The 12,524-nt window shown below is 37.5% G+C and overlaps 1 protein-coding gene across 2 annotated transcripts in view; it reads right to left on the reverse strand.

Annotated features, from left to right (window-relative positions):
• Nucleotides 1-12,524, reverse strand: part of LOC116298311 (polycystin-1-related protein) — a 42,807-nt gene that overhangs the window by 13,255 nt on the left and 17,028 nt on the right. For both annotated transcript variants that reach the window (XM_089036941.1, XM_089036942.1), the window contains 20 exons: nt 11,905-12,452; nt 10,500-11,035; nt 10,267-10,399; nt 9,747-9,852; nt 8,661-8,759; nt 8,263-8,341; nt 7,811-7,867; nt 7,242-7,408; nt 6,722-6,794; nt 6,147-6,398; nt 5,642-5,752; nt 5,241-5,389; nt 4,125-4,225; nt 3,779-3,840; nt 3,269-3,408; nt 2,753-2,836; nt 2,128-2,277; nt 1,758-1,919; nt 667-786; nt 110-158 (listed from right to left, as the gene is read on the reverse strand). In XM_089036941.1, coding sequence (XP_088893067.1) covers nt 110-158; nt 667-786; nt 1,758-1,919; nt 2,128-2,277; nt 2,753-2,836; nt 3,269-3,408; nt 3,779-3,840; nt 4,125-4,225; nt 5,241-5,389; nt 5,642-5,752; nt 6,147-6,398; nt 6,722-6,794; nt 7,242-7,408; nt 7,811-7,867; nt 8,263-8,341; nt 8,661-8,759; nt 9,747-9,852; nt 10,267-10,399; nt 10,500-11,035; nt 11,905-12,452 — 3,178 coding nt within the window. The remainder of the gene's footprint in view (nt 1-109; nt 159-666; nt 787-1,757; nt 1,920-2,127; nt 2,278-2,752; nt 2,837-3,268; nt 3,409-3,778; nt 3,841-4,124; nt 4,226-5,240; nt 5,390-5,641; nt 5,753-6,146; nt 6,399-6,721; nt 6,795-7,241; nt 7,409-7,810; nt 7,868-8,262; nt 8,342-8,660; nt 8,760-9,746; nt 9,853-10,266; nt 10,400-10,499; nt 11,036-11,904; nt 12,453-12,524) is intronic.

A 12,524-nucleotide genomic window follows, 5' to 3' on the forward strand; every position in this document is an offset into this window, starting at 1 on the left:
ATCGACGCTCGCAGTCAAACTGGATCGGCGCTCGCGGTCAAACTGGTCATACAATAGTTAGAGCAAACACTTATGGGTCTCACTAACATAAAAAATAGAAATGACATACCTTGCCATCTTCTTGATCAACAGCAAGCCATCGATAACAATCGAAATACCTGGAAGAATGATAAAAACGACGATATAGCTCAAATTCCATCCCGCATCTGTTTGTTTCTAAAGAAAGCACCACAATTCTCTGGTGCCCAGGCTACGATAACGATAACCGTGCTTCCCAGTCATAAGCGCGAAATCATATAATAAGTAGGTTTTGGTGGATGTCAATCAAGACGTTTCCATGACATTCTATAGGCCTCGAAAACTTTGTGTTCCCGACAATGTCATCTTCAAACATCTTCATTGAACGAAGGAATGTGGTTAACATCTCGAAACATCTGATTCAAGAAATAAAATCTGGAATTCTTTTTTAGAAATTCACTTTGAAAGAGTACGAGAATGGCTTTTACTATAAAGTCATGGAAACACTTTGATTGACGTCCACTAAACCTTATTTTTTAGCGACGGCTTATTGTACGATTTTGCGCGTGTGATTAGCAAGCACTGTAATTATTGAGAGAAAATAAAACTCAAAGATGACATAAATAATAATGGTGGTCATTTCCTAACCATTTTTCCTTTGTCGTCATATCCTTCACAATCACCCTGTTCAGATACCAACTTGGGTTGTCCCCTTGGTTATAATGCCATACATGGACTTTCCATAGTGGACTGAGATCGCAGGGAGACCTGCAGAAAGACAACGGCAACGATTCGAAAACGTTTTGTAAGAGAAAGCACGACAGCGATCTAAACCTAACGGGAATAAATTAGCCGTGTGTTAAAAAAGCTGATGGGCCTGTAAGACGAAACTGTAGCATTACGTGATACTGATTAGAGCAGTTTTCGTATGACTGTGAAAAACTCGGTGCCATAAAGGCAAGGAAACACGGTGCACCATTGCGCGCAACATTGCAGACAATGTCGCTGAAGGATGATATTTTCTACTGCAGCAAATTGCGTCGTGTGTCATGGCTCGCAACATCAATTGCATGCAACATTGCGCGCAATGTTACACTGTGTGTCCGTAGCTTAAGCGTACCCTGCCGTGACCGTGCCAGGATTTTGATTGGGGGATTTTTTCGCGCAAAGTGATTGGTCTGGCAGTTCCGTGACGTTGGCGTGTCCGTGTCCACGCCGTGTTCATGCCGCGCTACAGGTATTTGGTTGGATGGAGAGTAAATTCACGTGCAACGTGATTGGTCTGGCGTATACCTTACCGTGTCACGACCAGGGCGCTCATGAGCTCCCTGGTCACGACCGCGCTTGTGCTGTGATCTTTTTACAATAACAAAACTGCTCAAAACGTTCTCATGTAAAAGTGCGTATGGAACCTTGTAAAATCAAACAGTTGTTTAAACTTCATGGAAAGAATTGAAAGCAGAAACAAATTAAAATATATATAAGAAATATTTTATTAGCTTGCGCTGGGGATATATTCAGATGGTCACTACTCAACATGATTGCTAGCTCATCATTATATCATCAATATATATTATCTCCAGAGCAAGGGATTAGCCTGTTTCCAAGTAATATCTGGATACGTTAATAAAGAAAAAATTATTCACGAAAGCTAGACAAAGCAACAAGCAATTACAAGACAGTATATCATCTTAATTTTTAAAAAATTGCTTCGCGGGATAAATTATTTGAAATCTTACTTGATGAGAAAGGCATCCGTTGATCCCCGTTGGAATACAGGTTTCCCATTCCCAACCAGTTCTATGGCATCAGAAGTAGCGTTTTCACCATGCAGACGAATCATGATATCAGCAGTGGTACCGCACCCGAACCAATGTCCTGTTTCCACAATGATTTTGTATCTGTAAAGTTAGACAAGATTAACATTACTCAATGTATCGTACCAGGCTCTCTGGCGAAATTATGTCTATATCAAATTATGTATATTTTTTTTAGAGTTTCCTCGATAAAGAAAGAGAAAATATTCAACATAATGATACGAACTGTAACGAGAAACGTTTCTCTAAAATAAAAAGGTTAGTTTTTATTGAATAGGAAGAAATGACTTACTTATGTGGATTCCTGCATGGTGCATACGTCAAGTCTACCACTCCCTCTTTACGTCTGTCTTGTCTGTCAGCTCTCACACAAAATATCATTAAGAACATGTATAACAATGCGATGGAGACAACCAATGAAGTTGCAACTATATTATCTTCACTAAGGAAAGGAAAATAAAGACCATTAGTTATCGAGTAGAAGAATAAGTAAAAAAGGTGTAGAAAGTAAAGAGTGGATATGTTTACGGAATATATAATAGGTACGCTGTGTCCAGGTTATGTGACACTGGAGAGCTATTGAAAAGACCCCTTGCGGCACGTCGAAATGCAGCTCAATTAGGAGGACATAACGATAGGTTTCCAATTCTCAGGAAATTAAAATTATTTTGTTTCGTCCTCCAAATTGAGCTGTGTCCACTGAATATAACTGAGTTGCAGGAAAAGTACATAGTATGAGTATAAAGACACTGGACGTCTGTAACTAATGATCTAGGAATGGCAAGATGATCTATATAAAGACAAATGGAAGACAATTTGAGAGAAGTGGGAAACTGTCAAATATTCGATTCAATTGATAAATACATTGTAACATAAGAGCTAATGTACTTAGAGACAGGTTATCTTAAAATTATTACCTTATAAACTTTCTTAAGTCTATTTGTTTGAGTTGATTTGGAGCCAAGAAAGCTGCTGCACCAAATGGTGTTAAATGATTACATCTGCAGAAAAAAACAACAAAGTTTTAGATTGACTTTATTTCTTCCCGCAAACAGCAAACGTGACCACGTTTTCACTTTCTCACAACACACAAATATTTTATTGTTTTATCTTACATTGGATTTTGATTTCCCTCCCCCTCCCCCTCCCCCCCCCCCAACCAGTAATTTGAAATAATGTTTCACTGGTCAACGTTCCACGTTTGCCGTGGGCGTAAATCTTAAACTCTCTAATATAGAAAATACATTAAAATCAAAGGAACTACCCTGATTGCCTATCCCTTGACCTCCACCCTGCTCTTTCTCTTAATTTGTTTGTGGGGGAGGGGTAAATTGAAACAACCAAACAAACAAGGGGTAAGCACAATAATATGAATACGAATGATTAAGCAAAGTGCAGCTGTCGTGAATCCATTCAGAAGTCATTCTACCTACCTGCAGTTAACGGTGAACTGCGAAGTCTTTTCTGTTGCACTGCAGCCTTGAGTCGACCAGTTGCCACTCGGTTTGTCCCAGTAAAAACAACCGATCCATTTGCTACTGAAGGAATAGTTGACAGGCGAAACCTTCATGATCTAAAATCAATGAATAAGCACCAAGTTACCATCTTAAAAAGGTGAGCGAAAAAAGAGGAGTGAAAGTGAAAAGATGAAAGAAAAGATGTAAAACAGAAAAGTCCAGAACGTCGCGCATTCCCGGTAGTAAATTTCGTTCATATTTTAGCGGGGAAAAAGATTGGGAGAAATACACAGCAAAAAAGAAGTCTGGAATATAAGGTAATCCTAACTTCTGTTGCTGGTTTTCAATCATTCCCAAGGGAGTGAAATAACAAAAGACACGGCGGCCATGTTGGATGATACAACAAAATAATTCATTGACAATTCTTTTGTTAAATTCATCCAACAAGGCGACTATGACGTCGTGTGCAAACGAAGGATAACAAACCTTTTTTATCCTATTCTGAGCACTGTCTTCAACAATGATTCCAATACGCAATGTTCCTGAAGCTAAAATCGACAAAACGCGGCTTAATATTGATATAAATCATAAAATGAACCAAAAGATGTTTTGATTAACTTAGAGTCCAGATCACCATGTTTTAAAGCAGTTTTCGATGTTCAGACGATTGGAAATTTAAATGAATCTTCGTTAACACTTATTGTTCCTTGAGGCACCCCGAAACTGAACAAAAATTTGTATCCCCAAAAATGCCGTTCCCAAAAATATTAAAACCTTCTCAGATAACCATACAACGCTAGACACACGAAACAAGAATTTCTGAGCTACTCACAATTAATCAGCTGTTTTGACGTGAAAAAGAACTCAACAGATCCTCCTGCGGTACTTTTAAAAATCTGTGAATTCTGTAGACTTTCTTCCCCTTCGCTGGTGCTAAAAATACAATAAAACACACACGCTTTATTTGGCTTGCATCAAACATTTTAATCCTCAGGAAAAATAGATGCTTGAATTATTATTATTATTATTATTATTATTATTTTTTTTTTTGCCATCTTGCGTTGCTGCAAAAAATTAATATGTAAAGAATCAACAGCGCTGCAGCTAAAGAAAATCTTGCAGAATCAAGGACAGATTCCAAGCAATGATAAGTAACATCATTAAACTGAAGACCAGGAAGGGTTTTCTTATTAGCCATGACTAAGCGACTTGATTGTATACATTACAGGCAAATAAAGTGAAAGAAAAGGTAAAACGCTTGACATGCATAAATATAGTCCAAAACTCAGGGACGGCGCTAGAGTTATTAATCTGGGGCCAGAACGTAGGGTTAAATAAGTGGACCAAACATTCTTGCTTTTTGAATGATTTTGTTGAAAAACGTTACGAGACTAGTTGAATGGATTCAGATAGAGGAAATTCATTTTTTGAACACTTTCCACGTTTGAACACACCATTTGTCCGTCCATTAATTAAACATTAATTCAATTCAATTTCATTCAATTAAAGAGGCCATCTTACTTATACTATAAGCAATTTTAGGCTTGATTTAAGACATCAGTGGAATATTATTGAGCTTTGCAAATATTGTATAAAATCACATGCAAATTCATTACACCCGTTGTTCACTTGGCACAACCCAGGACGTATGGGTTTTTGGCCTGCCAATGCTTAAAAAAAATTACTAACTCCGATCACATATCAACGACACGGGATACCATAAGGGAATTATATAGAAAAACGAAGGCGCGCGCGAAAAAAATGTTCTAGTGGATTTTTATTGCCTTTTTTTTAAAAAAACGCCGGGAAAACAAGAGAGGTCGACTTGGGGCAAGTCTAGAGATTATATTGACCTCAAATTAAAACAAAAATATTAATTGTTCAATTTTTTCCGATTTTTGTGGACGTCTTTTCTTTTTTTTTTTTTTTTTTTTAATTAAACACTTACCTTACAAACACTTTTAGCCTTAGGCTGTTGGTAAGCTCCGAAAGCGTTCTTATTTTCAGCTGCAGTGAATGGTTTTTCATTTCGTTCACAATGGTATGAGTGTTTAGATGTTTCCATTTTACTGAGAAATTATTTTCTTGCTCGCTGTCCTGAAAACACCACAAATTTATAAGCATTTAGTGTAGGGGCTATTTAGTTAAGATGCTCTCAAACGACTTCGATAATTGGTAGCTTCTGGGAGGGAGCGAGCGAGAGAGGGCAGGAAGGAAGAGAGGGGGAGAGGCAGTGGAGGAGGCAGGGGAAAAGAAAATGGTAAATGAAGTTATATTTTAGAAGCACTAAAAAAGAAAATTGCAGACTTTTAGAATCGGTTATAAGACTTTGGTTAGGAGCAATCTTACCTTATATTCTACCCACGGAAGATCGATTTCTATTTCTTGACTTAAATTCTTGACAGCTTTGACATCACCATGACACGAGGTTAGATCGAGACTTGAAACTTTGCTCTTATGCTGTGTAAGGAAAAAGATAAAAGAATTGGTGACCTTGGATGATTTTGTTTTTCGAAAAGGGCACTTCGGAGGTTGACTGCACATGCATCACATCAAATGGTATACAAGCCGTTGGATTGAATTCTAAAGAGGAATGACCCAATTTAGTCCCCAACTTGCTTTTCTGTTTCATAAACCATGACTTTTCGTCCCTCCCTCCCCTGCCCCCTCCCCCAGGGACTTTTGACTCTTAACCAATCTTCCTCGGCCAATCGACACGGACAGACAGACGGACAGTGACCAAGGGAAATAGAGGGACTGCTCGCAGTCTATCAAATATATTACAATTTGTTACGACAAGTCTGTACTGTAATATTTTCAGTCGCACGACTGGATTTACTTCATGCATACTTACCAGTGATTGGTTATCACTCCAAATGTATGGGCTTTTCTCGTAGACCACCATGATTGTCCCCAGACAAGCAGACGAGTAGGAGTTGCTGTTCATTCCTAGATGTCTTACCATGTTAGATGGCAAAAGAAAGCTGACGTTCTGTAGTTCTACTTTAGACTGTGGTACTGAGAGTGACTTTGATATGAGCACACCAAGGGACGGATGGATAAGTCTCATAGGCTTTTCTCCCAACATTAGATGATTTAATTTGGTCTGTGAAAGTAAGTTATCTATAAAAATCAGAAAAAAAGCAGCACGCAAGTTCACGAGACAAAGCATTGCATTTTCTTGTTCCTGCCAACTGCAAATAAGGCTATGTGTTTTTATCTGAAACATTTTGTAAAAACTCAGTTCCTATCTCATCACCTGAGCACCAGGTAGCGGGTAGCAGAAGGAGCAACAGTAATAAAGAAACACCGCGAGGTGAAGAGGAGAAGGAGGAAGAGGAGGACAGCAACAACACAAGGTACAATAAATCAAATTCATATCAATACAAGTGGCATGGGTTGGAGAAAGCTATAACTCGAACACCCTACCTTAATCACGAGCTGCAGAGCTTGGAAGATCACTTTTTGAGTCAATTTCTGCACTTGCGTCGATTTCGAGTCACTAGAAGTCGAACCAACAAAAAGGACGTGAAATGTTGTGCATCAGACTTAATGCATTGTACTTTCGTTGATATGTCATACGTTTAATCCATACGTAAACTTATGCGCAAATTTACGTAAATAGGTAGATTGTGTTTGATTAGTCCTAGCAAATTTTTATTTAAAGGTGATGTAGCCGTAGTTGTATCCCCTCTCGCTTGTGCTTGGTTCAATTCCTAGACTCGGCATCTTTTTAAAGATAATTTGTTGGTGTCACTGATTTGATTCGAGGTTAAGGGTTGCCCTCCCCCTCTTCCACCAAATCCTGTACACTCAAGTCCCATTTCATTTTATCAGCCCAAAGGTTGCTTCAAAACTGGAAAAAAATGATTTTTGCTGCTTTGAAAGAACAAAAGGTGTGAGTAAAACTGCATTAATCCAGAGTGCAACTCATTTAAACATAGCTTACTTGGCAAACATGTAGGACGAAGCAGATAATAAATTGGAAGACAGCTTTGTTACAAGGTACACTAGTCTTTCGTAGTAATCCACTCTATTTATAGACCTGGCGGTTTTAAGGTGTCGAGCTACTTTGGACAGGATTTCTGATGCAATTTTAAGTCCCTCTACATCAACCTAGAGAGAAAAAGAAAGAAAAGACGATGAAATAGCTATTTTTCCTTCATAAGTTCCTATGATGAATATAAGGGGAATATACTGTCCAGATTTTGTACTGATCAAACGGTTTTCAAATTATTGATTAACGAGCAAACATCAGTCCCAACCATAAATTTGATAAATCTGCACGATCTCGACAAAAGAAACCATTGGTCATCATAACCTTCCCAGTTATTCGACCGTTGTATGGAACACTCGATCCAACTATTCAATTCTCTCAGGTCTTATGGGATTTGATCCCATTTATGATCATGATTTTGTTGCTTAATATTCCAAAATTATCAAGAATATTTAACGTTGTTTATATCAAAATGGTATAATATATATAGAAGCAACAACTATACAATAGGCGGCCCATACCTCATTCTGAACGCTAGTAATGGCTTCAATAGTCTCACCAGTCTGAATTGCTGATGCCTGAAATAATGACGTATGAGTATTTAATACAAAGGTTTCGCAGTCTAATGTGCTACTTTTAAACGATTTTGCAAACAACATCTACACAATGTTTAGGCGTAATGACCAAATAATATCAACACACAAACATAAGACAAAGACAGCAGCAACAACATTACCACAAAAAATAAAAATTAAACGGAATAAGGGAATAAAATAAAAATTAAACGAAGATAACACACAATGACAAAGAGATAGGGAATAAATAACACATCATATGACAACAACGACAATAAAACTACAAAAAAATATATATATATAATAAATATACGATAAAAAGTAAAGAAAAAATTAAATAAAGAAAACACACTGACAAAAAGAGAAACGGAATAATTAACACAAGAAAGAGTCCTCACCTCATCTCTGACTCTAAATTGCTTCATAATCCCAAGCATCTCAGTCCGAATTGGCTGATGTTTGCCGCTGGAGTTTAACCTAGAAGAATAAGAAATAAAAAATAAAATGATCAATGCAGTTATTCCATGAAAATGAGTGAAAAAGCAAGAAAGGAAAGTTAAAAAAAAAAAAAAAAAAAAAAAAAAGGAGAGAAGGAAGGAAGGAAGGGAGGACGAAAGAAAGAAGGGAAGGAAGAATAGAAAAAAAAAGTATGAGAAAAAAATAAATGAATAGCGAAGTGGAAAAAATGAAAGAAGGGGGAAAAGGGAAAGGAAAAGGAAAAGGAAAACGGAACTCGGCGCGAAAGGTGAAAAAACTACAGAACAGAATATAATTTAAACTATATGCAGTAGTATACCTGTTGAATGTTTTGGTCAATATGTAAACCAGTTGTTTGACTTTCTGTTCGTCTCCAACTTTAATGTAGGTTTGTATCCTTTCCTTAGTCTTGTTTAAACTACACAAACAAGTAGTGTAAAGATGTTGGCGAACGAATGCAAATAAAGGGTTCGCAAGGACTCCAAACACTAAGAGCACTGGATTAAGTTAATTAGAGGATTGGTTGATGACTGCTGAGTCTATTAATAATGGTAACTGAACTGAGTGGAGTGCAATTTGGTCTGAAATCAAACGCGCGATTACAAAATCGCACGACCGCACGACCGCGTAGCGGGAGTGCGATTTGTAATTGCAAGTTTGATTTCAGACCAAAATTGCACTCCACTCAGTTCAGTTACCACTTTATTATATCCATTTTGAAATCTTTTTTGAAAAAGACGTTTTTTCCAGTTAAACCGACATGACTTACAATCTACAAGCAGTCGATTCAAACATGCTGTCAAGAGAACTTGTTTATACTGATCGAGCAATGATTCTCATTTTGAAAACCAACACTTTCAATCCAAAACTAAAATGAATTTATATAGGACCAAAATGCATTACATGTATTAAGAATCAGATATAACTAGCTAAAAACTAGTGTGAGCTGCGTCGGTGTTTCTAATGAAACAGTAATGATGAAAAGATAAATTATACAACGTGAAAAGATGAAAAAACTTACTAAGTTTTTTCATCTTTTCACGGTGTATAATTTACCTTTTCATCATTACTGTATAAGAATCATTTACTTACATTAAATAGCAAAATCGAGAGCTCAAAATCGTGCAATTTATGCTGAAATCACTGCTGCAGGGAACCAATCAGATTGTAGGATTTGCTTGTGATTTCAAAATGGATGTAATAAATCCCTTTAAACTTAGTTTTCAAGTGCTCCATACCATAACATAGTTTTCATTTTTTTATGCATAATTTTATTTTCCGTTTTTGAGTGCTCCGCATACAATTCTCACCGTACTCCTTTTTTTCATTCTTAAATCCTTCATACCGTCATGTTTATATTTTGATACGTACATATTTTTCGTATTTCTCAATGTATACTACTCACAAAAGATCTTTTGAAGGACTGTATTTGGACGGCCTTACAATTACATCAACAGGACAGACTTTCACTGCGGTTCGCTTGCAATTAAACATTGAGATAAGGACAGAAACTACAAAGAGAAGAAATAACGATAGCGAATTTTAAAATTGATTATTACGAGAAAAAAAGATATACAATGATATACAATTTGAAAGAAAAGCTAAAAAAATATGATCTTCAAATGGTGAAAATTCAATGGCATTGAAAGCGGAAATTCCACTTTGTTATACCCCGAGATATATGCAGAGCTGAGGCGTGGTATGCAGGATGTACTTACAGCTAGTTACTGGCATCTTTAATGTTTGAAAACGTTGTCGAGTCATTAGCAAGTTTTAAGGCAAGTTATAGGAAAACGTTCTGAAATTCGAATTTTCCATTAAACCATTCACTTGAATTCATACTCAAAGTACTGAACTAGGGGTTATGTAAAAAATGTACACATAACTTTAAGTTTGATTTATATGAATGAATCCTCGAAGCATACCTTTGTAGCCGTGTTCTCTTTTTCCAGCCGGTAACCTAAAGGTGGGGTGTTCGTTAGATCCTGTGTATAGCAGCATGCTTTCATCTTCTTGATCACCCTGGATCTTGCAAGTAACCTGATAACTTAATTTAGCCTATGATATAATCAAAAGTGAATTAGATAACAGTTGTTACAGGTGTAACATAAAGCAGAGTAGGTCAGGAAGGGTGAGGCACGGACGAAACTTCACATACCTGAACAATTCCACGTTTACAATTAATCCCAAAGATGGTTGCCATTTCATACCCAGACGTTGGACCAATACTACAGCTTCCTATAATTGGGTTCTTATTAACCTTAAAGAACACATTAGCCATTCCTCTCCTGTGATCTTGGTTTGTCTTGAAATTATCTTTGACATTCAACGCTAGCATGTAGGTATACTCTGCTTTAAGTTTTCCTGGTAATAGTACAAAATCTCGATCCATCCGCCCAGTTTTTGACCAGGAATCAGGGAATAATATCTCTAATCGGTGTTTCGAGAGTATCTGAAGGTTATGTTGTGCAGTGGGGACAACAAAGTCCGGTTTGTAGAGACTATCAGACATTCCAATGGAGGAAGTAGCAGAGGGCGCTGTTGGTGTCATTGGACTGGTAATGCCTGGCTTTGATGTTGGGTATCCTTTCATGGTAGGAACAGGGGAATGTGGATGTCCCGTCGCAGATCCTGCAGGACGGGTAAAGGCAACTGTACCTGATCCGAAGCCACGGGAGTGTGTTTTAAAGCGATCTGGGGACAAACGTTTGACGTGAAATCATTTTGGCTGAAACTGAAATATGTCATCTAGTAATGTGTTTTCTTATCATCTTCAGTTTTGATCATTCAAGGCGGAACATATAGTAGTGCATTTACTTCTCAGCTTTGCTGTATTAGTAGGTTTGATTAATAGACCCATCAAATGTGAATAGAGTTTCATGTAAAAGGTAAAGGTAAAGTACCTATATTTAACGTTGGTAGTTCCTTCAGTTGAAATTCAACTGCTATCAATGGAAGCCGACGGTGCGCACTTTACCCCCTCCCTCCATCCGTGCTCTGTTTTAAGAGTATTCAAAGCTTAAGCTAAAAGGATTAGAGAGAAGTCGAAACAGACGTGGAGATCCTAAGGATCTAACCGTGACCTCAAGCTCTGAAGTTCGCGCACTAACCAACTGAGCTACGCCTGCTCCTATTCATGTAGGAATTTCCCTTGATTCGAGGTATTTCATCCCTCCACAAAAATCAATTGACATGTTAAAGAATGTGAATAGAATCTTATGTAGTATATCTCCCTTGATTCGAGGTATTTCATCCCTCCACAAAAATCAAATGACACGCTAAAAAATGTGAATAAAGTTTCATGTAGGATATCTCCCTTTATTTGAGAGACCTTTGGATCCATCCACAAACTTCAATATTGACATGCTAAAAAACATAAAAAGAGTTTCATGTAGGATAACCTCATTTGACATACCAATTACCAATAAAATTGCACTGCAATTAATTCCCTTAGTTTGTTATCATATACTGCTGCACCAGCAATTTCGTATTTCATGTTAAATGCTGCCTCGTTAGCTATTCTTGATGAACTTTCCCCATACACGTCCTACATCGGAACTTACCAAATGGTTCTGTAGTCGTTGAGCAAATCCAGATCCCAGGTGATGTGGTTGGGTGATGGCTGAACCCAAAACCATAAGATGGATTCCTAGGAACAAACTTGCATCTTGTTGTTGGTGTCACTTTAGGGTCGATGGTAATTGGACCACTACAAATTTCACCCTTATCTACTTTGAAGCCCTGGTTTTTGGCCAGCTCTTCATCTGGACGACTAGTCTTGTAATTATTAGCGGTGGGTTTTCTTCCAGTAAAAGGAAGAGTTGAAAATGCAGTGAAGTATCTAGAAGGATACCACCCTGTTGTTGGTGGCTTCACAGTGTGTCTTTTAGTGACAGCAGTTGTCATACGCTGTTTGTTGACAAATTCTGTTACTGTAGACACACATTTTGGGTCTGGAAGTGGGGCACCGTCATTGCTTATCAAATACAGATTCCATTGGAAAGTGAGATTTTTATTATTCCAAGGGCATGTTAGGCAGGAACCTTGCAGTACTAGTGGATCACTCGGATTCACCCATCCTTGCTGACACTGTGGGCAATCGACTGTCAATCTAGTACATAAGAAAAAAATAAAAATAAATTAACTGAACATATCGAAAAAGAAATGTCATTTGAAAATGACA

The sequence above is a fragment of the Actinia tenebrosa genome, unplaced genomic scaffold, assembly GCF_029948245.1.
Source record: "Actinia tenebrosa isolate PJP-AT-01 unplaced genomic scaffold, QUT_ActTen_1.0 PGA_scaffold4__44_contigs__length_22323623, whole genome shotgun sequence".
Taxonomy (NCBI): Eukaryota; Metazoa; Cnidaria; class Anthozoa; order Actiniaria; family Actiniidae; genus Actinia; species Actinia tenebrosa.